This window comes from Ictalurus punctatus, chromosome 11 (assembly GCF_001660625.3).
Source record: "Ictalurus punctatus breed USDA103 chromosome 11, Coco_2.0, whole genome shotgun sequence".
NCBI lineage: Eukaryota > Metazoa > Chordata > Actinopteri > Siluriformes > Ictaluridae > Ictalurus > Ictalurus punctatus.
The window spans coordinates 10684863-10712786 of record NC_030426.2 but is presented as its reverse complement, the minus strand read 5'-3'; the positions used below and the strand labels follow the sequence as shown (position 1 = coordinate 10712786).

Genomic DNA, 27924 nt, shown 5'->3' with positions numbered 1-27924 from the left:
TGTAAAACCCGCTCAAAGATGCGTGTGTGATGGGTGTATGCTTCTTCAAACTGAAGATTTCCTCCAAAGAAACTTTCTAGAGAAGACAAGATACAAATGAGCAGTTCTGGACTAAGGAGGTCTTGCTCAATGATCCAGCAGTATCTCAAATTATATTACGGGATTGAGAGAAAGTTTTCATAAGAAGATATCGTGGTTCACAGAGTAAATACACAACACCGGTTACTTTTAAATTCTTCTTTTATTTTCACTGGAAGAGCATCTGTCCCACATATCTCCTCAGCCACTGTAATGAGATATTAAGGAACCAATAAAATAAAATTTAAAAAAAAAAAAAAAAAAAAAAAAAAAAAAACACACACTGTACAAAGACAACGAGTGCACCACTCTCGATAAACAGCACAGAATAAGTGCAAATGAAATTTTCATTATAATGTGGTTAAGGAAAAGATTATTGTTAAAAGGTACGTTTCCAAATTAAAAAGTCGACCCACTTGAGTTTTCGTGTGGAAAATGAATTGTGGAAATTTTGGATCATTTGAAAGAAAACAAGCAATGAAAGAAAAAAAAAAACAAGCAAGGTCATGCAAGGTGCTTGACTGCTATTGCTATAGTAATTTGCTATAGTAGTTTCAATGCCAGATGTCTATTTTTTATGAGCCCAAGACATGTTAGTGTGGAATCCATGTAAGAACAGATTGATCAGAGTAACTGTAGACACTCAAAAGCTCTTACATTGATCATTCCAAAGTTGTGTCATTTAGTTACAGTTTAACCAAATAAACTTGGGGGGAATACAAGCCTTTAAAAACAAAACCTTTGCCAAGGTTTGCAACATGCCATTCCCAAAAAGTATTCAAATGTTGCTAGACTGACAACTAATAATAATAATTTTTTAAAAAATGTAAAAAAAAAAAAAAAAAAAAAAAAAAAAGTGTTTAAAATTTAAAAAGATACACACCACAATTCCCAGGTAGAAATAATCTAAAATGTAGCCCACTATTAACAGAAAGAAAGGCACAACATGTGGTGGTCCTGAGGTTAAAAAAAAAAAAAAAAAAAATTAAACATTTTTTTAAAAAAGGCCATCAAAACCATTTGGCATTAAGAACATAAGTGTTAAAATGCTAAATTTCAAGTGCTGTCTTAATTTCATATTCAACATGTAACCAATCACTACCAAGCATCATAGCAACATTTGCCATAACCAAAATTTATCAAAACGGCTTCAGTAGCTGGCACTGATGACATTGTAAGTAAGGTGTGGTGGTTACACTTCACTGCCAGGTACAGCCAGAATGAAGCTAAAAAGTACAACAGATTACATGAAAGCAAACATTTGTTAATATTTTCGTGCCGTGAAATCATATTACTGCAAAGATTTTTGGAAATTCAATGGATTGTAGGGCCAAACAGGAAATTATGTGATTCTAACCAGTAGTAGTTCTGAGTTCACAGCCAGTGAGCATGAGACAAATACATAAATGTCATAAATACAACGTTATAACTTCTTCTGATAGATGCACCAAAATGTATGAGGCTATGCAGTGGGCCTCCTGCTTACTTTTTTTTTGCTGAAGTGTAAATGAACACACTAGCCAGGAGTAACAGCAACATTTTACATTAACAAATGAGACAAACTGTGCTGTTAAAATAGCTTAATGAGAGACATCTGAAAACCTCACTGTTAATGACAATTATTAAATGACAAAACCTTTGTCTAAGCAGAGCAACCACAAAAACCTCCTGTTTTTCTGAAATAAAAAAAAAAATGTCATCTCCTATTCAGAAAGAAAACGTTCATCCTTCTTTCCAGATTCATGCATGCAGCAGTTTTTACTTGTTACTTACACTTCAGATCATAATGCTTTATGTATTCAAGTGTTTAAGTGAAACTTAAGACAAAAAGAGGCATCATAAACAATTAAATCCAAAGACCATTTACAAAATATGTTCATAGTTTTGATGCCCCAAAAGAGGCACAGCCTTTGAGGTCCACATAGAAATTACATTTTAAGAATTTGTTCATTACTACATATTCTTGTAGCAGAAACAGCTACAGCAATAGGAAGAGTTAAAACAAGTCTTTTCCCTTTGTTGTGTTCAGGATCTTAAATCATGCCATTCACTATAAAGGTATTATACATAAAAGCTGGAAAGGGACATAAATGAAAAAAAATAATTACTAGAGGTGCCTCAACAGTCAAATTCGGTGTGTAAAAACCATTAAAAACAAACTAAGAAATAAAAGGTAGCCCCAAGGTTTAAGATTGGCACTTTTAAGTCCTGATGGAATATGGTGTGCATAGTGAAGGGAAACAGGGCAATGAAAAATGAACAGAAGAAGCAGATGGATGGAGTTTTTACAGATCTATTTGGAAATCACGTGTAATGTCGCACAGAAGCAACGTGATGCATCGGGATTTTGGAACACAAATTTTGGCGGGATTATTATAAATATGGACTACCTGAAATGTTGGATCACTGGATGATGAATCACATCAAATGGAGGGCTCAGAGATTAAAATGATATAAACTGTCAGACTAAGGAGACCAGCAGAAGTAGGAACCATTCTCTTGGTGATTCATTGCTACCAAACAGAAGATGGAGAGTTGGAAATAACTGAGGAAAAGAGGACAGAACATAAGGGGAAGTTGAGTTCAGACAATGGCGTTGGTGCCTCGGAGGCCAACACCACGAGCAAACTGCTCCAGCAGACCAGAGATTGCTCCAGATGGACTTGGAAAGGAGGACTTCAGCCCCACTGTGGAGCTGTAAGCTGCCAGGAACAACTCTCTTACTGCCTCCAGCCGAGCCTGCCTCTCGGATACAAATGTACACCTACAGAGGGAGGGGGAGACAATGAAAGAGTGTGAAATGCACCATAATTTAAAAGTGAATTAAAGGGAGGGAACAACTTCTATGTTTGCTTTTCCATTAAACTTGTTTCCAGCATGAGTCTTATTACCAAGCTGTTAATGTGGTAACAAAAGTTCAATTCCATTTGTTAGTTAACAAATAACTGGAAGCATCTCTTAAACATCCTGGTCCTCCCTGCAATCTACTGTGAGTAGAGAGGGCTGGATGTTATTTGCATACCCTACATGCCCTGTTGAGGAGATACATTCAATTTGCCTGCCTGATCAAGCAGAAAGTGTAGCTCAGAGGAAAAAAAATAAAAACAGGAGAAATAAGCGAGACATGGAGAGAGAAACTGCTCATTCCTCCTCTTGTTTCTCTTCAAGCTCTCCTCATTACCCCATTCCAGAGGCCAATTATTTTTGGATAATGATTTTCTATCAGGTCTTTGATAGTTTACTTTACACAATAGTTACACAACTGTAATCCCATAAACACTTATTAAAACATGAAAAGCCTTTTGCACCTGGAGCTGAACAAACGCTACTAAAGAATCGAACCACCTATAACCACATACATGAAACCACATACAAGTCAATTGTTGCAGCAGCCCTCTCACTCACTCAGCCCAGTGCCACTATGCCAAAAGAAGGGGAAAGCAAAAGAATGGTGGGAAAAAAAGGAATGGATAAAAGAATGAAGGTGGGGTAGGACATGTGAGACTCACATGCGGCCGCTGGGCCCCTCATCTTGGAAGCTGAAGGGAAGGGGGGATTCCAAAGGGAGAGGAGCTGCATCATGGATGCTCCCACAGCCTGAGACAATCTGCCAGCTACCATACTCTGTAGAGATAGAAGACCCCGAACGAGCATACTCCACCATGGACCTTAGAGAGAGAAAGAAAGGAACAGAAACACACAGAAAGCCTCACTTGCAATTACATCATTCTCACATGATTGCTAAGAAACTTCAAAACAAGAAAGAAAGTTAGATAAGAGCCCAACTGCAACATATGGATCAAAAATGGAGCAGAGAGGCACAATTACAGAGAAAAAGAAGGGGAAAAGAAGCAAAAAATAGGTTGAATGGATGCAAGGGAAGGAAATGAGGGCTGTAGCACTAGCAGGGCAATGAGAAGAGTGAAAGGGCTCCAAATTTTAGCCAGCAGCTAAGACAGAAGTCTGTCATACAGAGAAATCCATATGTGCATTATTGTTTGAGTAATAAAAATATTATTATTTACTGTCTTTTTTTTAAATATGTAATATTGTTTGGCACAAAAAAAACTCAATGTATGAGCAAACTTTTCAGTCACAGTTTGTCCTTGAACAACACTTTAGTCAACCTGAACCAGTCAACACAATTGTTTCCAGAAGTTGTGAGGTAAGCTGCTGCACCACCATGCCACCCTAATTACCACCTGTGTTTCAATAAACATTTCTGATTTAAATGTGTCAATTTCCAGATCATTTTAATAAAAAAAAAAAATGTAACTTGTACACTTGGACAAAGTAAATAACCAACTTGCCCACTCCCCCACTCGTCAGTCCACTGACCAGTTTATTTGTGTGCCCACCGATTTGTTTCTCTGAGCAGGCCACAAAAAATATTATTCAAAAGACATTCAAAGCCACCTGTCAATTTCACTGTTCTTTTACAACACAACCATGCAACTGCATAAACCCCTGAAGTTGTGGAGGCCTCTGCTGGCTAAGAGCAGTCCTTACAGGGCTAGTACTTTTAAACAATTAATTGGTCAAATCTGCAAAAGCAGATCATATTACCATCCAAACATTTACCAGATCTCAACAATTTTCCTCATAATTAGCACTGCAAAAAACTTAGGAGATTAGAAGAAAACTGCATTTCCCTTAAGTCAGCTACTGCACAATGTTAGAATAAACTACAGAGTGTCCCAAAAGTCTCCATACATAGGGGAAATTAATCATTTTTAGCTAAATGTCTTCCCAATTTTTTAACTAGTTTATTATATTATATTCAGTCATGAAAAAATAAACACACCAAGCAAACATTTGATCCTCTTTGAAACAGTGCCAATTAATAAAGGTGATACACTCTCAAATGACACATAAAATTGTCATTTTGTGGTAATATTTTTTTACAATTTAAATGAACAAAAAACACATCAGTCACATGGAAATAGTATGTATACCCCCAATATTTATCACACTTTCGAATCCATAAAATTAGAATCATGTGTTGAAGATTGGGTGCCATTGATCAGAACCTGTTTAGGGGGTGCAGGTGGAACCCATCTTATTTATACCCCTCTCATATCTAGTGTTTGGTGCTACTTTTGCTATTGAGGATTGAGGATTTTCCACACACATCTTGCAACTGAAAGAATATTGCATGGAAAAGAGGTGAACAATTCCAGAAAGTCAAAAATGAAGTATATCAACTTCAAATGTCTGCTTGTACAAATAAGTCAAACAGCCAGCAATTTCCATGTGGTGTACACACACACACACACCCCTCATAAAATTAGAATATCGTGGAAAAGTTCATTTTATTGAAAAAATATTCTACATTCATTGCACATAAAGTGAAATTTTTCAAGCCTTTTGTCTTAATGTTGAAGATTATGGCTGACAGCTCATGAAAATCAAAAATCCAGTATCTCAAAATAATAGAATAAAGAATTTATAATACAGAAATGTCTTCTGAAAAGTATGTTCATTTGTGCACTCAGTACTTGGTCGGGGCTCATTTTGCACGAATTAGCACAACAATGCAGCGTGGCATGGACACAATCAGCCTGTGGCACTGCTGAGGTGTTATGGAAGCCCAGGTTGCTTGGATAGCGGCCTTCAGCGCATCAGATTAAAACAAAAAAAGGCTTAAAATATTTCACTTTATGTGTAATGAATCTAGAATAGACAGACAGACAGACATTCCCCAGAAAGCCTTTAAGAATGTCTTTGACAAAGGAAGAACGTATTGAAATCACTCATGGCTGGATCGGAATGCCGTCCTAAGGTTGTGATGGACTTTAACAGGAAACATGGCACGATCATCACACACACACACACACACACACACACACACACACACACACACACACACACACACACACACACAGTTGCCAAACTTCAAAAAGCCTGGAAGTGTTGCAGACCAACAGAGAAGTGGACTTCCACGAACATCCACTGACGAAGGCACAACCACTGTAGTGCTGGCACACATACTACCCTATGTATGCAGTCTTTTGGGACAAACAGTATTTTATTACTGCATACATTTGTCAAATCACATCATGAAAACTAGCAGGTAGTAATTTAAAAAGAGAACTGTTTATATACAGTTAACACCATGATATTCAGACACCTTCACTCACCTTCTCCCCGGCACAGCCAATGGGCTGCTGCCTGTATGGATAAAACCCTGCTCTGAGTGGTTGGAGGACGATGAGCTTGAGGACCTGCCCTCTGTTAGTGGATGAGGTAGTCGCTCCTCAAATGGGACTGAGCGGTTCCAAAGCACTGTCTGAGGAGACGAGGTCATAGCTTTTCTTCTGTGAAAGGTAAACACAAATAAGTATCATTCAAAGCTTCAATCCAGCCAGCAACTGATGGAACCTTTGGTCCTTCAATACATATAAACTAGAGGGTTGACCCTAAAGTGCTATTTAAGAAGTAAGCAAAAATTAAAGTCATCATTTGTTTATTCATTTATACCCGCTAGAGATCATATCCACAGGCTCAGCAGACAGACTGGAGGGAGCAGCTGTATCCTCAGTGATTAAAGAGAAATCGCTACTCAAACTGGTCATACTACCCCTGTCCTTGGACTCTGAGAGAAAGAGAATGGGATAGATTTTTAGGCTTTAAAGGCTGGTTATACCACTTAACAATTAATTTAATATATTCTCAATTAATATGAAAGATTATTTTATCAATTTTTTAAAAAAAAAAGAAAGAAAAGAAAGTGGCTGAAAAGAATGGATTAGGCTTACTTAGCTGACAGAGGTCATCCACTGTGAAATCAGTGTCTTTGAACTGAGAGTTTTTCCTCCTGTAAGATTACGAGAGAGAGAGAGAGAGAGAGAGAGAGAGAGAGAGAGAGAGAGAGAGAGAGAGAGAGAGACAGATATAGACAAAAATATGTGATAAATGTTAAGAAACTCAGGAAAACAAAAAAAAGAGTGAAAACACATTTGAGTGTGCAGAACGATGTACAAGTAGATCTGCATCTGGTTCATGAAACTGTCATCAGAACCATGTGACATCAAAACGAGTGCTGATTTGAGCTCAAATGATGGATCAGCTTTAACTGATTCCACCCCAGTAATGTCGCTTTACCCTTATAAACACATCTCAGTTACATAAAACATGCTCAAAGTTATGCAGCTGTTGCGCTACTGAGGAGTCAATAAAAGGTGTTTTATTCAACAGGGCAGTCCAAGATCTGAGGAAGAAAGAAAGAAAGAAAGAAAGAAAGAAAGACAGAAAGAAATGGGGGGAGGGAGTAGATTTCAGAAATGCTGAGTTAAATGTGTTTTTGCCCAAGACTGATGAAAATTAAGAAGCAGTTTGCTCAATTTTGTTTAGAAAAAAGACAAGAGAAGACCAGTCCCTTTCTTCCTCCATTTTTATTCAACTGTTTAAAGCTATAATCGAGTAGAAAATTGAAGTGTTTTCCAACCACACCTGCACTTAGTTATGTAAACGCAATATATATTGCTTTTTTATTCATAAATGCTAATTTAATCTTATTTATAAATACAGGTGAACCATGTTTCTATCCTGATCAAAAACTAATTTACACACACACCAACTAGATTTGAGTTTGAATGTAGAGATATGAGCTAAGAAATGAGCCAAAGATAATTAATAAGGAAACCGGTGCTGGAATGTGTGTAAATGCAGATGTGAGGAACAAGGGCCATTATCCGTTAGGCTATGTATAGTACATTAACACAGAGTATTATCCTTGTGACTTTCCCATAGAGTCATAACTTCTTGGATATGAAAATATAAAGCTAGTTATATTAACAAAGACTTTCATATATAATTATGTAATTACATCAAAAAAAGTAAAGCATAGTAAAGGGTTAAAAATACTCACCTCGGTTTCTTAATGCCTGAGAAATTCTCAGACACAATGTGCTTCAAAAAATTGAAGCAAAAAAAGAAAATCTGACAGAAAAACAAACAAACAAACAGTGAATCAAATCAATCAGAATAACAAAATGACTTAAATCATGAATGAGAATATAGAAAAAGTATAATGATCATGCAAAATGATGTTATCAAATGTTCAGACTTACTTCCTCTCCTTTAGAGAGACGATCAGGCAGCATGTGACTGCAGAGAAATAAACCAACAGTAATAACACAATTAATATAAAATGTACTTTTTTGGAAACACAGAAGCATTTACAGTATGGGATCACATTATCTTATACTCGTCTTACAGCAATATGGCAATGTGTCAGACACTACCAGTTAAAAGAAGCCACAGAAAAGGGTGCAATTGTTTTGTTTTTTGTTTTTTTAAATGAAATCTGTTCTTGAAGCAAGATTATAAAAGATTTCTTGCCTTCTGGTTTTGTTTTGCAAAAGAGATTGTCAGTAGGGGATTCTCCTCATAAAATAAATGTAACTTTTATGTAGATTACGTCTTCTCAGTGGCACACAATGTAAAAAAAAAATTAAATTTTATATGTCCGGTGGTGTATGTTTCTCAGAGCCTGACGATTATTGGTTTTATTTATCTACTTAGATATGCTGAAGCAGTAACCTGAAGCTGAACACAAAACTCTCTAAGTAAGGTTTCACGCAAAACAAAAACAAACAAAAAAAAGATCACATGATATGCACAGGCCAGTTATAGAGTCATGTACCATTTTCCTCAAAATACTGGGGACACACCTTCAACTAATGTTTACAGGTGTCTATTATCATCATCATATTTTGCAAATGAAGCAGTATGAATACAGGTCTCACCCAAAGAGGAACCAGTCATAGGCGATGGTCAGATACAGTATCTCATCTGGCTCCAGGCTTGCATGAACAGCACCATCCTATGCACAGTACACAAGCGTAAACACTCTGTTTATTACATTTCCTTGAGATTTGTGAAACTGACAAATAATAATAAATCTTCAGACAACAACAAAAGAAAGAGCTAAACATTTTTTTAAAAAAATAAAAAATAAAAAAAAAAGAAAGAGAGAGAGACAGTAACATGACAAACAAAAGAAGAGAAAGAAAAACAGGACAGGAAAGAGAGAAGTTGAGAAAAATACTCACAGCCCAAAGTGAGAGTCTGAGGAGTGACACAAAGAGTGGAGTTCTGTCCCACCCTGATATACAGTGCACCAACAAACCACTTTCATCTGCAACACACACACAGTTAACATGACACTCATATCTAATGAAACTAGTATTTGTTTCAAACAAACATTTTTAATTCTGCACACTGCTCAGACAGTATGTACCAGTCCCTCCAGGATTTCATGATTTCCTGATCGTGGAAATTAACGCAAACATGTAATCACAATGCGCATTCAGTCAAAGCCCGCTACTATTCACTTCCATCGAACATGAACACAGCTAAAAGTTTTTACCAAACATCTAGAGCTGCAACAACTAATCGATAATAATCAATAATAAGCAATTATGAAAATCTGTGTTAACGAAGCTCATTATCGATTAGTTGGTCTGCGGGCGGCATAAGGCACGTTTACTAATTATGTTACTTCTATTCTGAAAACATGCATTGGCGAGTCAAATTAAAACATTACAATGAAAGTAAACGTAAATAAAACAATATACCTAAAGGCTGAGTAACAGAAACCATAAGGTGCAATGAAAATGAGATTTTATTATTAATTTAGGACTGTAGTTTAATCATTAGTGCTTTTTTATGCATTCATAAAAATAATGCATAAATACTTATAAAATATAAAATAAATAAATATAAAATATAAGCAATATTTTATATATATATATATATATATATATATATATATATATATATATATATATATATATATATATATATATATATATATATATATATATATATATATAAATAAAATATAAAGAAGCAAGTGCAACAGTCAAAGTGTGGCTGGTTCTGCAAGATGCTCAATAAACCTTACAACTCTTTTCCTTATAAAACTGCACTAATTAGTAGGCTCTGAGACTACTGATTTTTTAAGCAAAGGATCATCATACCAAATATTGACTTCGTTTCATTTATTACTTTTTATTGCTCTTTATGGTATTTTTTTTAAATATTGAAACGTTTAATTTCATTATTTTTGAAGGCAACTTTGCCCTACAGAATTTCTTTGTATGTGCCTAAGACTTTTGGCCAGTACTGTATGTATATTTCACATCCGATTACTTGGGATGGTTGGGGGGGGTAGTAATCAGCCGATTAATCGATTATGAAAATAATCGTTAGCTGTAGCCCTGCAAACATCACTGTGAAAGACCGTGCAAAAAATTTCATGTAATTGCAATTTCGACAATTCAAGTATTTTCCACAAAAAAAAACTCGGCAAATTTTGCAAAAATCGCCAGCAAAATCAAGCATTTTGGGCCACAACAATCACAAAAAAACCTCTGCAAAATCCTGTATGGACTGATGTACACAGTAACACAGATAGTTATCCTGTAAAATAGTTTAAGATATGGTGAATGTTTATATGTAAATACCATCACTGTTGATGATGTGCAGAAGCAGCTTCAGATAATTCTGTGTCTGTTGCACCAGGTCCCATGACTGAGAAGAACAGAAGAGAAACCTTAAAGCAGACCTATTATGACCCTTTTTACAAAATGTAATACAAGTCTCAGGTGTCCCCAGAATGTGTCTGAAGTTTCAGCTCAAAATACCCCACGGATCATTCATTATGCCATCCTGTAAATGCCCCTTTTTGGATGGAAGCAAAAACACGCTGATTTCATGTGTCTCTTTAAATGCAAATGAGCTGCTGCTCCCTGCCCCCTTTCCAGAAGAGGGCTCTGCCTTTACAACTAGTGATTTGGCTACTATGGGAACAAATCAGGAGAACCAGTATGACTGACATATATAAATACTGGTGTTCAGCCCTACATGTATGAACCAGAGTTGGACACTGATGGAGAGACTCCAGCAGAACTAACGACTGTGAGAATAAACCATGCACAGAGTGTCTGTGGGTATCGGTGAGTTACGTTATGCCATTTAAATGTAACCAAATTGATTTAAAAACCTAACATTTAGAACAGAACAAATAATGCTCATTCAAACACTGCTATAACAGAAGCATTGCCAGCTGTGGGCCGCTGTTGCAGCAGCTACCCTAACACCTTGTTCTAACAGCACGGACAGCAAGAGAGCAACAATGATGATATCACACAACCACAGTGACAGGTGGTGCAGATGATGGTGTATGAGTTTATGGATTTTGTGCGCGCCGAATAAAGATCAACTGTTCAACTCTCAACTTTATACCTGTGTTTCCTGACACCCCAGAACCTAATATAAGAACATAATATATTAACAACATAAAATAACTCCATTAAAAGGTCTAAACTACAATTGACCCAAAGTGGGTACCTTAGGTTTGCAGATAAATTCACATTTTTTTTGGCAAGTAATTTACCAAATCACTTCTCTAATGTAGTATACATGTCTGTATATACAAGTTCATGATTGAACATTTTGGAAAAACCATTACGTTTCGTCAGATGGTTGCATGTACCAATTCAATGAGAATTCCGGGCTGCTTCCCAAACTACAAACTACACTAAAGGCACACAAAAACCTACATTGCCAACTTTCACTAACTGCAAGCAAATTTTAAATGCATAAAGTACAGAAAAACTCAAACATACCCCATTAGTCATTAGTAAACTAGCTAAAGCAGCTTAACAACTGGCTAATGATACAAATGCCCCAACAAGAATAAATCGCCTCACTATGATTCACTAGTTTATCACCATATAACTGAACAAATAAATGCCTTAAATATTCAGCAAGAAAAAAAGCTAAACATGTATTCAACAACCATGTATTCTGTTCATTTTTAACAAAGCATAAAAAAAAAAAAAAAAACAGAATGTGCATGGCCTGCCTGCAGTCCTGACCTGTCTCCGATTGAGATTGTGTGGCCTCGTACAGTTGTGCAGCTGACGAAATGCAGAATGGATGAATGGGGGAAAATTCCACTTGCTAAACTTAACCAACTGGTGTCTTCGGTTCCCCAACACTTAATAAGTGTTATTAAAAGAAAAGGTGATGTTGCACAGTGGTAAAAAGTCGACTGTCCCAACTTTTTCGGAGTGTGTTACAGTCATCAGATTTGAAATAAGTGTGAATTTAATTCATTTTTGAAAATATACAAAGTAAAACATCAAATAATGTATTAATAATGTTTTTTAAATAAGACAGGGTGAAAAGTATTTTCACATGACTCTTTTTTGTTTGTTTTTTGCAACTTTTTCAGAATTGGGGTAGTGTTTGAATTTACAATCAGTGGCTACTGTTGCTTGATTGGATATGTCGTTCAGTTTTAATAATGTTTAAAATATTAAGGAATTTTCAAAAAATGTTTATAAAAAAAAAAAATAAATAAATACAAAAAAAAAAAAAAAAAAAAGGACTTTCAGTTTTAAAACTTAAAAAAAAAAAATTAATTTTAACAGACACCAGGGCATGCGCTGACACTACAGTGATACAGGCCAAAACACTGAACTGATACTGCATATTATAGTAAAGCTGACATACAGTACAGTTTTTCAATATTTCTCTACATTAAACCTGTCGAACAAACGTGGAGGAACTGCAGTGCAGTGGACCAACACTGCCTCCCCCACCCATACGCTATATAAAGCCTATATTTGAATATTAAAAGTAGCCAAAGTCAATACAATTTGCCATGCATTAATTTAATTCTGTGATGCTCGCTGCATTTCTTGTGCGCGTCTTTCTATTTTCACACCATAATTTAGCAATCAAAAGGTTCTCTGCAAATATTAAATTGGTGGCAACAGTTCAGATATCATCAATTAGTGCTTGCAGTTTCTTAATCGTCCAGCAGATGTCAGTAAGAAAAATGTTTTCTTACTGGGGAGGCTGGGGGTGATTCAGAGAAAATAACCATAAATGCGTTATGATTGTGGTACCTAATGAATTGTGCAGAAGAACTTTCGTATTACTTCATTCCTTTCTGTTGTAGCTCAACTGTAGCAAGCATGTGTTTACCTGATATTCACTCCAGTCAATATTCAGGTTCTTCGTAAAGCATGCAGGGATTGTCAAAGGAGCATCCACAAAGTCCTGGTGACATAATAAAACACTGGCATAATAAAACACTGGCAATGAACATTGTATTGCTAATCTAAAACAATAAACTATAAAGCATCCTCAGCTGGAGGAACCGAGTTTTCCAGCTGCTGCTCTGTAATCCTGTAAAAATGCAACCTGGTTTATCAGTACTGTGCGTGTTCACTGCCTGAAGTGTACAAAATATGCATTCATATAAATGAAATAAACTGAAAGAACTTGAATGTCTTGAATATGCTACCTGATTCCAGTTGAAGACCAGTCCCTCAGCGGTGTAGTCTCTGTCTTTGTAGTCCTTAAAGAACTCACACCCTGAAACCAATCCAGAATACAGAAACAGACTCTTCACAGAGAACTGAAAACATATGTATTACAGCTATACACAAATTATGACATGGTTTCTACTTAATTTCTAAACACTATGTGTCAGAACTTCATGTGGTGACAGAGAGGGAGTGTACCTGGGTAAGGCACAGAGAGCAAGGTGAAGTCTGCATACCGCTGGGCCTTGTCTACCTTCTCAGAGGAGGTGACACTGAACACACACACAAAAAAAAAAAGAAAAGAAAAAAAAACAACACACACAGCACAGAAAAAATTAAGAACCAAAATAAACCAGGTAAATTTACTACATTAGTATGTTCTTGTGGGGGAAAAGGGGAAAAAAAAAGGCCTAATCAAAGAGCAGAAGTGACAGTGAGTCATCATGTTTCAGAGCGCGTGTGTGAGTGATAATGAGGGGTCATGAGAATCCACTTAAAACTGTACTTACTTGAGGCCAAACTTGACCTTCTTATTCTCCACCATAAGGTCACAGATGTAGCGCACAGACAGATACTTCAGCAACTTAATGTCTGAACCCCTCACTTTATCAAACAGCTGTGAATCTCCATTCCTGCATGTAGGCACAGAACAGGAAAGCATTAATAAAGAGCAAAACAGAGGACATCTTGGTTCAGTGGAAACTAAATATTAACAGAAGGAAAAAAAAAAAAGAAAAAAAAAAACCCAAGCAGAGAACAACAAGTCCAAAGGGGAAACGCTGTGTCATGACAGCACATGCATCTGACAGTGTGAAATTATACAGTCATTTACACATTCTTTTGATACTTAAAGTTACATCCAAAATATATTTGGTAGCTTGAGGCTTTTTTTAGTACCAATTTTTAGTACCAATACATGAGAACAGCATTCCTGCACACCACAGCACCACATCCAACCACGATATTCATAGTCTTCACAATTTTACGTTGAGGAACATTATTCTGAAATTGTTCAGCTAATTGTAGTTTTTTGCAGATTGGTGAACCTCTGCACATTTTTACTTCTGAAAGACTCTGCTTCTCCAACATACTCTTTTTATATCCAATCATCTTACTGACCTGTTGCCTATTAACCTCCCACTGTTTCTTTTTAGTAACACTTACTTTTCCAGCCTTTTGTTGCCCCCGTCCCAACACTTACTTTTCCAGCCTTTTGTTGCCCCCGTCCCAACTTTTTTGAGACGTGTTTCAGCCATCAAATTCAAAATTACCTTATTTTTTTCTTCAAATGGGACATTTACTCAGTTTGAACATTTGGTATGTTTTCTATGTTCTATTGTGAATAACATATGGGTTTATGAGATTTGCAAATCATAACATTTTGTTTTTATTTACATTTTACACCACGTCCCAACTTTTTTGGAATCGGACCTGCATATCATTTCAATACCTTTCAAAAATGTCATGTAATGTAATCATGTCATTAGAAATGTTGACATGCAATGAATCTGGCCCTGTCAATCACTTCTGTGAACTCATATAAGAGGAGGATAATGCTTTACTTTGAGTGTGACACTGCCCTGTAACAGCACGAGCAGCAGCTTGAAAAAACGTGAGGCTTTATATGTCTATGGGGATTTATATGTCTCAGAGTAAGCACATGTTAGCCTACCCAGTTGGTAGCTGCTGTCTGATAGGGGAGAGTTGGCTGGTAGGTGGGAAATGGCAGGGGGTCAGTTGGTGGGAAGAGAAAGAAGTGTCAATGTTTTCATTGCAAAGTGCAATTCGACTTGCAAGTCACGTAAGGCTATAAAAATTACTTACTTCTCCTTTCATTTTTAAATGTTATTGAAAATGTGAACTCTTAAGTAAACCTGCAGTGGGCCCCTTTAAATAAAGGCAGGTGTGAATAAAATGCAGAACTGAATCTTCTCTCTTTTCCTCTTGTTTTGTAACTAGAAACTAAAAAACACTGTCTGAATAATGAATAAATGTGTGGTTAGTGCTCATACCGGACAGCAGAATCATCCTCTGGGACTTCTTCTGATTCTGCCCATGTGTCATCAGAGCCCCCTGTGGAAAAAAGAAAAAAAAAAGAAAGGAAAAAAAAAAAAGCATGGAACAAACTCAGTCTTGTGACTTTGTACTTTGCCTACAGTTTTCAGTTCCCTAACACAGTGCTGTTCACAGAGCAGTGCATCATGTGAAGTTCGAGCAATCTGAATATAATGGATATATTTGGATAATTCATGACTTCAAATCTCTCAATGACTGATTCATTTCCATACTGCTTTAAAACTCCCACCTACACCTCACATTATCCTGATAAAACCAGACCACTATGGAAGACTTGGATTAAAACTTCAATTTTGGATTTTACTCATGTAATTATTTTTAAATAAGGAAAGGGACTGTCGGCGCCTTGGCAGGTTTCTTGTACTAGATGAAATGCAAAGAGTAGGCAGATGGAAGATGTGAGAAATGAAGAGGATCATACTCCACAGGAATCATAAAGAAAACTGGTGTAGTGATACTATACCTGAGAAGATGTAGTTGTAACCAGTGCGTCCATATAATTCCCCCCAGCCTGCCAGCGTGGATGACCGGCACACATGCTACAACAGAGTCCAAATATACATTTCCACTCAACAGCTAAATTAAGTATGAAAACCTTTATGGTGTGTGCTCGCCCAACAGCAATTAAGCATGTCTATGCTAGATAGCTTTTTTCCTGTTTAGGAGGATTTCTGTTTTAGGAACAGGTAGCTGTACCTTGCCATTGTAGAGTATGACTGGACAGACAAATCTCCCTCTACAACGGGCCATCTTACTGCGGTTCACCAGATCCTGCAACTTGTTGATCTGCACTGTACTCTCAAAACTAGAGAAAAGAAGAGCGATTAGATGGTGATTTGATTTATGACTGCGACCCCTCATATATCAAAAACAAGTGTGATAAAGAGAAAGAAGCCTGGCAAGTACATACACTGCACTTAGACTGACTTCAGTGACCATGTGCACAAGCAACACCTGGCCAACAGCCAAGTCAAGCCAACAACAACACAGTCAACAGCTGGCAACAGATTAGTACATCCTGAAATGTTCTTAGAAAGCAATTAAATAAAGAAAAACAAAGCAATGCCACTACCTGTGGTCCTCAGTCTTTCCATGATTTTTCATGATGATAATAAATGCTTTCCCCATTAGGGATGTTAACAGTTAACAGTACCCATAGGTAATAGGAGTAAACATTAACTAAGAAATGACTAGTTCTAAGAAATAGATAGTAATAATATGTAATGCTATTGGTCAAACAAATTCATTATTTCCATTCAACAATATTTCTGATTTGATTTGTACTATGCCCCTGAACATAAAGTACCTTTTCAACAAAAACAGTTTGCAAATGTACGACAACTTTAGGGGTGCACTATTGCTGACTAATAAGTTAATAATGTTGTTTACTATAATAATGTTATAACTTTATCGTTTCTTTGTTGGTCCTAGTTAACTTGCTTAAGGTAAAACATAAATTTGGTTACACATAAAGCTCTTAAAGGTACTGACTTTAATATGTATTTGGTTTGTTTAATTAATAATCCAATGAAAATTTGCATTCTGTTAGTTATATTAGGATAGCTCCATTACAAACATAGCTGCACTTTCTGTTATATATAACTGAGCTAAATAATGTTAAATAATGGAAAATATAGGATACATTACTCTGTATATTAGTCAGGATATGAGATTTTTCTATTCCCTAAAGCCTTGCTGATATAGAACAATTTTGTCAGCATCTTTAATTGATGTTATTGAACAGTACTGAACAATTACTGACTACTGAAACATTGGTTAGTAATAATAGGAATGGAAATTGTCATTTATTAGAAATATACATGTACATAAACTGCTACTGAAGAGAAACTTTAATTATGGAGCAAATGTCTGAGGGAAAGACATATAAAATGTATAATTAATTTATTTTTAAAATAAACGTTCTGTATACATGTTCAGCTCAAAAGAAGGACCATCACTTCACCAGTTAACATATGACCTAAGTACCAAGTAAAAGGCTCCATTACATGTATTTGTTAAGCGATACTGTATGCTACTGTTGCAAAATAACAGAGTCCAATGACCAACAGTCAGTTCTTGGTGACATCTAAAACCAGATGTTACTGTAGAAAAACATTCAAGATAATGCTCCCAGCTAGAGTTATGAAAATGTAATTCGTTCAGAGCCAAAGGCCATTGCAATACACATCAATCAATGTAACATTGCACTAATAGTGATATAGTTTTTCCAAGCAGCAGTATCGATTGCTTCTGACATGACAGCAATATTATGCTGCAATAAATACATTACAAAGTTAGAAAGCCCTGGTCATACTAAAGCAGTGTTTCCTCCACATAGGTCATACTTTGGCTCTGCACCTAGGCATACTGACAAGAGCCCAAGCACATTACATTGAAGAAATAGTTTTATTTATTAATCCATGCTAAGAAAACAACAATACTTTGTCAGATATGGAGCACTGGGGTCAAAGAGAGAATGACAAATCCCAACACAACCAACCCCAGAAAACCCTTCTTTTATTATTAATTCTGGCTATTATTATCTAATCCAGTTGTCTCTACTGCTCTTTGTATTCTTACTATTATCGTCAGCATTGGTAGCATTATTAGCATTATTTTTTGCTGCTATTATTAGCCGTATTACTGTTGCTAATATTAATAGCAGTAGTATTGGTATTTCTGACGTTATTTTATTTGTCATTAATATTTATTTATTTCTATTGTCATTATATTTTTATTATTGACATTTTCTGTTGTATTTGTTATCAATCTTAATCTTACCATTGCTAACATTGTACTATATACAGTCATGACAAAAAATGCTATTTGAACTGAATGGAATTAAGTGAATTGAGAGAGCAGCAGGTAACATACCCTACTCAGAGAAAGACACCAGACAGAACTTGTAAAACTTTCTTCTTTCAAATAAAGATTGAATGTTAATTAACCTATGAGTTTGGTTGCCAGCTGGTAACATTCTATTTATAAAGAAGCCAACAAACTGCAGCCAACACATCAGCTCATGCAAATTTATGGTACAGCTCCAGTCAGCCAGATAAGCTCCTACTATTTACACTCTCCATTTTCACACACATCCAAACATACAATGACCATGACCAACAAAATCAACAGTACTCCTAAATACAGTAATGGTGCTTGTTAAAAAGAATGGTAAATGATATAGTTGCTAAATAAAACAGTCTATTATTTTTAATATCCATCATACATGTGTCCTATCTAGAGCTGCAACAAATAAAATAGATAATAATTGATTATGAAAATCATTGTCAACGAATCTCATTATTGATTACTTGGTCTGAGAATGGCAGGGAGCACATTTACTCATTGCATTGCTTCTGTTCTGAAAGAAGATGTGTCCCAAATGATGTACTATACACTATGCACTCTACCGTCTAGTGTATGAATTTTAGAAGGGTAGTATCATCACAAATGGAACACTAATGGATTTTTACTAGCTGAAAGTATAAGCAGTTTCCCTTTCGATGGCACATGACGTCTACACGGCCAATATGACCTCAGTCACCATCAGACCAAGGCTTAATCGTCAAGTGACAGCGGGGGGAAAAAAAAAAAAAAAAGTGTGACCCAAGTCCTCATATAAATTTATATGTCTATGCTGCAGGGTACGGTCTTCTTCTTGGCATTTAATATAAAATGCCCCCCTGCCTTAGAGGACTTGGGACACACAAATTTATATGTCTATGACCTGCACACTTTAAAAAGTGGAGTTTGTGTATCACGGAAGTACAACAGTGCACAAACTTATGTTTATCTCCAAAATGCTCCACTATGTGCAAGGGGTTGGGGAAATTGGTGCGAGTTGCTTAAAAGGTTAAGTTTAATGTCATTATATGCTAAAATAAATTGGACAAACTGTTGTGTTAATGTAAAGTTTAGTCTGGATTAAACGGAAAAATAATTGGCCGATTGATCGATTATGAAAATAATCGTTAGTTGCAGCCCTGGTCATATCCATCATATTGGGAAATACCTGCAAAACGTAAATATAACAACCATCATTTGATAATGGTTATATGTTAACTATGAGAGCCTGAGGATTTGTTACCTTTCTTTATTGGGCTCGGTGCATTCATACTCCAAGAAGACGATGTGGCGAGGGTAGTGGCCGCACACCTCCCCATTGCTGTTCTGGATCACACAGTACTTGTAGTCACGGCCAAACAGTTCCAGGCATCGCTTCTCTATTCTCTCCACCTGTCGACAGAACTAGGATTAAACACAGTACACACTCCTGGCATCGAGTCTCTATTTTGTTTTGTTTTTTTGTATGTATTTATGGCCTTTGGCAGACACCCTTATCCAGAGCGACTCACATTTATTTAATTTGTACATCTGAGCAGTTGAGGGTTAAGGGCCTTGCTCAAGGGCCCAATAGTGGCTTGGCGGTGCTGGGGTTTGAACTGGGGTTTGCAATCAGTAGCCAAACATCTTAACCACCAAGCTACAACAGCCCCATTTAATCTTTCAGTGTGAAGAATTTTCACACAATACACTTACCGCCATTGGAATTCACTTTAGCAAAAAGTATCTGAAGCAAGGACGTGTCGTACATTTATTGTAAAACATTTACAGTGCAACTTTCAGTTTAAAATTGTGGTCGGACTGCAAAGGTTCATCTTAAATCATATTTTGTCAAATAACGATGACAGACCTGGTGCAATTACTTTGAGATAATTTCAGGCAATGGCATTTAATGCACAATAATTATACAAATGTCATGATACATAGTACTATTTAGTGAAGACAACATGATTTTGTAGCCTGTATAAACAGTAGATTATTTATTTGGGTAGTTTCCTATGGTCCATTATTTATTGTCCAGTAACCTTTCTGTGTATTTTAGCATCAGGTTTTATGTATTTATTATTTGTCTGCCCATTTTAACAATCTGAAGGTCAATTGGAAATCAGCTCAATTTTATGTTGTACTTTTGCTGGGGGTTTTACCTTTATGCTTATAACTGTGGAATGAAGTCAACAGAAAAGACATTAATCTTAATTAATGCACAACAACTGCCAGCTAACGTGACATAACTATGAGAGGCATAGTGTGTTAGTTCCTTAGTAAAACACTATAAAGCGTCTGCAAACAAAACTTTCAGTGAAGGATATCATCTGCATGTGGTTGGTAAAAGCCCTGCCAATGATGGAAAGTGGCCACGTGACTTCCGTCTTTTTCTTCACTAATAGAAATGTTTACTTGTTGCCAACATGTGTCATATGATTAAGAATGCCCATGGGGAAACACTTGTGACTGATGGTATTAAGTGTGTAAATGGTATATCAGGTGTCATCTACAGACTGTATATATCTTTATGTTCGGTATTAAGTGTGTAAATGGTATATCAGGTGTCGTCTCCAGACTGTATATATCTTTATGTTCGGTATTATGTGTGTAAATGTTATATCAGGTGTCATCTCCAGACTGTATATATCTTTATGTTCGGTATTAAGTGTGTAAATGGTATATCAGGTGTCATCTACAGACTGTATATATCTTTATGTTCGGTATTAAGTGTGTAAATAGTATATCAGGTGTCATCTACAGACTGTATATATCTTTATGTTCGGTATTAAGTGTGTAAATGGTATATCAGGTGTCATCTACAGACTGTATATATCTTTATGCTCGGTATTAAGTGTGTAAATGGTATATCAGGTGTCATCTACAGACTGTATATATCTTTATGCTCGGTATTAAGTGTGTAAATGGTATATCAGGTGTCATCTACAGACTGTATATATCTTTATGTTCGGTATTAAGTGTGTAAATGGTATATCAGGTGTCGTCTCCAAACTGTATATATCTTTATGTTCGGTATTAAGTGTGTAAATGGTATATCAGGTGTCGTCTCCAAACTGTATATATCTTTATGCTCGGTATTAAGTGTGTAAATGGTATATCAGGTGTCATCTCCAGACTGTATAGATCCTTATGCACGACCTATGGTGTCATCTTTATCTTACCTGTGGGGTTACCTCCTTCGCTCTGTACTGATTCTTGGAAAACAGGTCTATAAGATCTGCTATGTCCTCGCTCTTCCGCGCTGTTGCCCCAGAAGCACTCAAGCTGCCGGTGGCCATCACCGCTCCGCGGCCCGTCGCCTCGTGCTCGATGCGAACTCGACCTCCCTCAAACAGCGCCGCTCCGTGAGGCCGGGAGCCGCCTCCAGGCCATCCCTTCCCGGCCAGCTTTTTCCTCACCGCCCGCTTCAGGGGGCCGGAGCCGGGGAGACGTCGAGAGTTCAGGGTACCGGCTGGTAAGTTAACTAGCCGAGTCAGCTAGTTAACTACTCAATCTCAGTAACAGGGACTAATATGGGGGGGACCACGAAGCTACACAACCTAGCTTACGAGCTAAAGCCTTTCACAGGCTCGTGTTACAACAACACGTAAACAGTCCGGAAAAAGCAAAGCTAGCAAGCTGTCAGATTTGTCCGTTCACAACAGAAGACAGCGGCTTTGCTTGAACACGGAGCTTCTCGTCCACTGAGCAGTTTCATAATTTCTTAGTCCGAATATCCACACTTCAACCCGACCCAATAACGGACACTCCACTTAGGAAACCCAGAGGACTCCCGGCCTGGTCACGTTCTTCAATGTCACGTCTTCATTTTTCAATTAAAATCTAAATATTGCGACGCTGTTCAAATTAGTATACCATGGCAGAATGGTCACTGGTGCGGAAAACACACCAGCAAAGCAGTGTTGAGCTCCTACAGTAAAACTCGGGTCGTTCAAACTGTTGCAATCCGAGTAGCAGACATGGAACGGCAGCGAGTAGTAAACAGGAAACTGACGCGCTCACGTGATCTGCACTTCCTCATGTTGACGTCATCCTGTCAATCACAAATCATGCGCTTGTTCGAATATCATATACTTGGCCCAGCACGGGTCATAATCATTTAACGATATGGATGAAATGTAGGTAAATGTTTAACAATGGTACACTGAAAACGGCACATAAACAAAGTAACACCTTCATAGGGAAATACAAAATAAAGAATCCTGCACTGAGTAAGGGGGATGTGTAGCCAGTCAGATTTAAGAGAATATGTATTGTGTGGTTTACACAAAAAGTGTTTAGTTATTCTTCAAAACATGATTTCATTACTTACACAAAATGTATTTGAAACAAAAATCCAATCTACTTTCTTGAATTATGTAGAATGAGTGTAAACTATTGATCTAGTATTGACGTGATCCAATAAAGTTAATGGAGGCCTCAATCAAATTGTGCAAAAAGACAACACTAGGATGTTGGTGCTGGAAGGAAGCCTCTGAGAAGAACTGAGAAAGGCCAGTTGAGGAATGGTGATGAGCAGTCACTCTGTAACTAATTACTTTATATAACTATGTGGTATTTATTATTTTTATGCTTCCACCACTTGGCGATGGAGGCATTATGTTGTCGGGTTGTCTGTGCATCCTTCCCAGATTCTCATTAGCACAATATCTCAAGAACATGTGGTTGAATGTTTGTAGAATTTATATGGACTTTTCATTGTATCCAACAGATGAACTGATTACATTTTGGAATTGCTTCAAGTTTACAGCAAGGTCAAAAGTCTGACCAAAATAGTTTTTCCTTGTTACTGATTGCCTACAGCGTGTCATTCAGAAACAGTTTTTGGTTTGTTAAAGTGATCTGCCCTTACAGACCACTGTATGTCGGACCTCATATGCACCTTGGAGCTATCTGCAAAAAAGCTTGTGAATAATATTGGAGCTACACATAACCTGTACTCCAAAACTGGCAAGAGACTCAATATCTTCCCTTATCTCCTTTTATCGATTCAAGGCTGCTGTGAGTGCAACTTTATATCATTTGGAACTCCATGGCTTCTTGTTTGATTTGGGTTCCTTCGTTAATTTGCTATTCTTATTATCTATCACTCCCACACTGCCAATGTGTTTGCTATGAACTATTCTGTTGCTCAGTACAGCAACCACCTCTTAGTCCCTCGCCCTACCCCCAGTCCCTCAGCATTCAGAGATTTTCATATCACCCGTCTGGGGACTGGGCGAACGGTGGCTTAGTGGTTAGCATATTCGACTCACACCTCCAAGGCTGGGGGTTCGATTCCCACTGCGACACTGTTTGCAGAGTTTGCGGAGTTTGCATGTTCTCCCTTTGCTGTGGGTTGCTCCCTTTCCTCCAGGTATTTCGGTTTCCTCCCCAGTCCAAAGATATGCATGGTAGGCTGATTGGCATGTCCAAAGTGGCCGGTGTGTGAACTCATCCAGAGTGTACCCAGCCTTGTGCCTGATGCTCCCTGGGATAGGCTCCAGGTTCCCCACGACCCAGTAAGTGGTATAGAAAATGGATGGATGGACGTCTGGATATTAGCGTGGTTGAGGAGTCCTCATATCTCTACAGTACCTTCACCAGTGGACTGCGCTAACATGCGTACAGTGGCCAGAGTTGGGTTTCTATCCATTCCACCATATTCCACAAAGTCTGTTTAAGTCCCCAAAGTTAAACCTATAGCTAATGTTGTTGAGTGGGCTACCTCAGTATAGCTCAGCTCACTGTTGAGCTTGCTACGTTAGCCAGATTGCTAAGCTCCTGCATCTCGGTGAGAGGGGAGTGAACTATAACTTATAGGAGGTACAGGACTTTCTCATGAATAGGCACAGCATCATCTGGATCCAGCATACTGCCCAGTTCCTAGAGAACATGCCTTCACGGACTACAGAGACAGCTACACAGTTGAAAGTCCCCATATACGTACATTGAAGGTGTATGTGGTCATTGTATTCATGTCACCGCACAGCATGGATGGTGTCTCACTGAAACTCATAATCTTGTCACAGCCTTTCTGAACAAGCAAATTCAATATAAAAAAGTGGGATTGTAGCATAGAGCTTATGAAATGTTTTGCAAATATTCCCCATGAATAAAAGTCAGATTCCTACAGCACGAATTGCAATAAATACATTTCTTTCTTACGTAATAAATCCATGAAAGAATGATATGTAGTACAAAAACAGTAAGACAAAATAAGTAGGGTCAAAGTGTGCATTACATTTAATACCAAATATCTTCTTACTAGGGTGACCAGTTTGACGCTGGACTTGTCAAATTTCTGCAATACCAAGAGAGTGCGCGCGCCGTCCCGGTGACTGTGAGCGCGCGCTGGAGAGACACAGGAGAAGGAGGAGGCAACGGGAAAACGGGGGGATAGCTGTGTGTGGGGGGGAGGGAGCATCACCGAAGCGGATTTCTGGCATCCTCTGTGTGTATATCGCGCCATTCTTCGCTCACTCGAGTCGTTATATCTCGCGAGCGGAGGCGTCACCTTCGGTTTGTAGGTCGTTATCGTCGTTGTGTGAGCGTGAGAATGAGCGACGCCTGGCACGAGCGCTGCCGTGCAGTGTAAACCTGCCCAGCCTCAATCACCGCATCTCGACAGAGCTGATGGGAACCAACGCGGATACAGGTACAGCATTAATACACAGACTGCTCTGATCGCCGACCAAATACGACAAAATCCTGTCGGTTTGTTTGTTTGTTTGTTTTTTGTATTCTGTCGCTTGAGCTGCTTCTTTACACGGAAAGCGGAGGAGGAGGAGAGGAGTTGGACTGGGATATATTTTATTTTGTTCATTTTTCCACCTCACCGGGCTCCACTGAATTACCCTCCTATCACCATTTGATGATCAGGTGTGATGTAGGACAACGTCCGAAATACGATCAAGCAAAGTTTATGAATCGGATCTTGACTATAATTGTGATCTTATCCGTTTTGTCGGTTGTCTTCGGCCCCCTGCATTTTTGAGGGAACCCAGCAGGGCAGATAGGGGGAGATATAGACGTAGAGGAGAACGCATCAGAGGTGGAAAACCCAGTGCTGAAGAGGGAGAGAGAGAGGGAGAGAGAGAGAGAGGGAGAGAGAGAGAGAGAGAGAGAGAGTGAGAGAACAAGGAACATTAAATCATGCTGCCTTCGCAAGAAGCCTCCAAGATCTATCACGACAACTACATGCGCAACTCGCGGGCCATCGGCGTGCTGTGGGCCATCTTTACTATCTGTTTCGCCATCATCAACGTGGTGGTGTTCATCCAGCCTTACTGGATAGGCGACAGCGTAAACACGCCGTACGCCGGCTACTTCGGCCTCTTCCACTACTGCATGGGTGAGGGAAGCTCGAACCGAGAGCTCAGCTGCCGGGGCACGTTCTCCGATTTAAGCTCCATGCCATCAGGCGCCTTCAAGGCCGCCTTTTTCTTCGTGCTGCTCTCCATGGTGCTCATCCTGAGCTGCATCGCCTGCATGGCGCTTTTCTTCTTCTGCAACACCGCCACCGTGTACAAGACGTGCGCCTGGATGCAGCTGCTCTGCGGTGAGGAGTTCTCTTTTCTGTTCTTTATAGGCTTTTTTTTTTTTTTGTTAATTATTTTTATTTTTATAGATGCTATGATGTGGACTACGATGCAGTCTGATGATCGGTGGGTAATGTGAAATGTGTTTTAAGGTTTGTGTATGGTTTCTTAAATGGCCTTTTCTGCCACACTTTATCACATTTAAAACCTGTATCTTAGATACTATAGTTTACAGAGTATCTTGTCTTGTGGAAAATTTGTTTAATCTATTTTCCGCACCGTAAATCAACCTTTCCTGCATGCCACACTGCATCAACAGGCTCTGATTTATGCATACCATAATGAATGAACAGGAACTGATGTAGCCTATGTCATTTAAAATGAAATATGTCAACTGTGTTGCTACATGCTTGCTGTTCTGCCAGATTTACATGCAGTGATTAAGGTTACTAACCTAAATGTTATTTTACAACCTTACAGCAATTATATAGGCAGGTGCATGATACCACACATACACTCATTAAATGCCAGAATGTTAAATGTGTTGAAGCCTGTGCTAATAACACATAATCATACACACCTTCAGCTAATGAGAAAAAAAAAAGTGTAAATTAATTGGTTCTTAAAGCTGATTTACTTTAATCTGTTAGTGATGCAGCGTGGTAATACACAGAACAGTGATGCTTCCTCTGCTGGATTAAGGGGTTAGTGAATAAGAAGAACTCTTGTGATTACACACGAATGCGCACACACAGTCATACAGATGCTGTGTATTATAATAACGCATGATGGCACTTTCATACTGAAAAGAGAGGATTTTTTTGCAACAGAGAACATAGCCGTTATGTAAAGAGGAGGGCACTTCCGACGTATGGTAGAAACCAAGGACTGCAACTTCTGAGTCATGAAATAGTGTGATTGTTGCTTCTTCTCATTTCAGGTCAAATTCCTCTTGCACTTTCATTCAGACATGACCTTTATGTTTTTTTCTAATGCTTTTTCCCTTCAGAAAGGTCATTGTATTTGTTTATTTGAAATGAGATGCTTACATTAACATGGCCTTTAAAGGCATTGCAACATCTCTCTCTCTCTCTCTCTCTCTCTCTCTCTCTCTCTCTCTCTCTCTCTCTCTCTCTCTCTCTCTGTCTCTCTCTCTCTCCTACATACACTCACTCACTTTACTAGGAACACCTGCACCCCATAATGTGAACATTAACTGAAGCTCTTGACCTGTATCTGCATGATTTTTTGCATTGTGCTGCTGCCATATGATTGGCTGATTAGATAACTGTATGAATGCGCAGGTGTACAGGTGTCCCTCATAAAGTGGCAGTTAGTGAATATCTAACACTCTCTCAGTTCCTCCTCATCTATTCTGATTTCTATTCATATTCTCATGTTTAAAGGCTTAGATGGTGTTTATGGTTTATGTTTAAGCTGAGGCAAAGGTTGTGTGTGTGGTTTATATAGGCAATGGGCATGGCTGTATTTATGTGTGTGTATTAGTGCTGTGTTAGCGCCTTGTTTTCCTTATGCTCAGTAACATCGGCTCAGTTTGCTTGCCCTGCTACTTTTAGCGCTCACACTTATCGTCTTTGCAAAGATCTTTCACTTTTAAAAGGCATGAATAACATGACATTTCCGTTAACATTTACGCTGCTAATATCAGGGGGTTGGAATGTGCCTTAAGGGGCTTCAAAACAGTTATGTACAATTTTAGCTTATTCTTTGACTTCCTTTGTGATTCCATGATCCAAAAACTGCTTAATATCTCTGTATGCTTCCACTCTCTGATCTCTCTCGTTCAGCGTCAGAGACACTCTGTCCTGGAAGTGATATAAAAGTGGGGTACATGACAAAAGTTCACAAAAACCCATTTGGTAACATGAGCTGCGCTATGCTCTTCCTCCATTGTGCCTTTCCTCACATGTGCCCAAAACGTGATAGTAGATGGATTGGCAAATCTAAATTGCCCCTATGTGTGAATGAGTGTGTAAATGTGATGGACTAGCATCCCATTCAGGATGAATTCCTACCTCGCACCCAGTGTTCCC

General features: G+C 38.0%; 2 protein-coding genes across 5 annotated transcripts in view; one reads left to right on the top strand and one right to left on the bottom strand.

Annotated features, from left to right (window-relative positions):
• Positions 1–222: 222 nt before the first annotated feature.
• mtmr14 (myotubularin related protein 14) lies at positions 223–22350 on the bottom strand. 2 transcript variants are annotated; one of them, XM_017480253.3, is made up of 19 exons: positions 21512–22349; positions 19591–19739; positions 16200–16308; positions 15967–16042; positions 15440–15500; positions 13937–14059; positions 13626–13699; positions 13406–13476; positions 13084–13158; positions 10551–10617; positions 9135–9220; positions 8829–8905; positions 8151–8187; positions 7949–8019; positions 6837–6895; positions 6559–6673; positions 6219–6395; positions 3588–3746; positions 223–2842 (listed from the first exon to the last, which is right to left on the bottom strand). In XM_017480253.3, exons 1-19 carry the CDS (start codon positions 21626–21628, stop codon positions 2662–2664), a joined length of 1884 nt encoding a protein of 627 aa, XP_017335742.1. In that variant the 5' UTR covers positions 21629–22349; the 3' UTR covers positions 223–2661. The 2 variants fall into 2 exon arrangements, with proteins under 2 accessions (XP_017335742.1, XP_017335743.1); XM_017480254.3 differs by lacking the exon at positions 3588–3746 and having other exon boundaries at positions 21512–22350.
• A 2223-nt stretch (positions 22351–24573) lies between these two features.
• Positions 24574–27924, top strand: part of lhfpl4a (LHFPL tetraspan subfamily member 4a) — a 31091-nt gene continuing 27740 nt past the window's right edge. For all 3 annotated transcript variants that reach the window (XM_017479179.3, XM_017479177.3, XM_047158580.2), the window contains exon 1: positions 24574–25890. In XM_017479179.3, the coding sequence (XP_017334668.1) occupies positions 25485–25890 (406 nt within the window). In that variant the 5' untranslated portion in view covers positions 24574–25484. The remainder of the gene's footprint in view (positions 25891–27924) is intronic.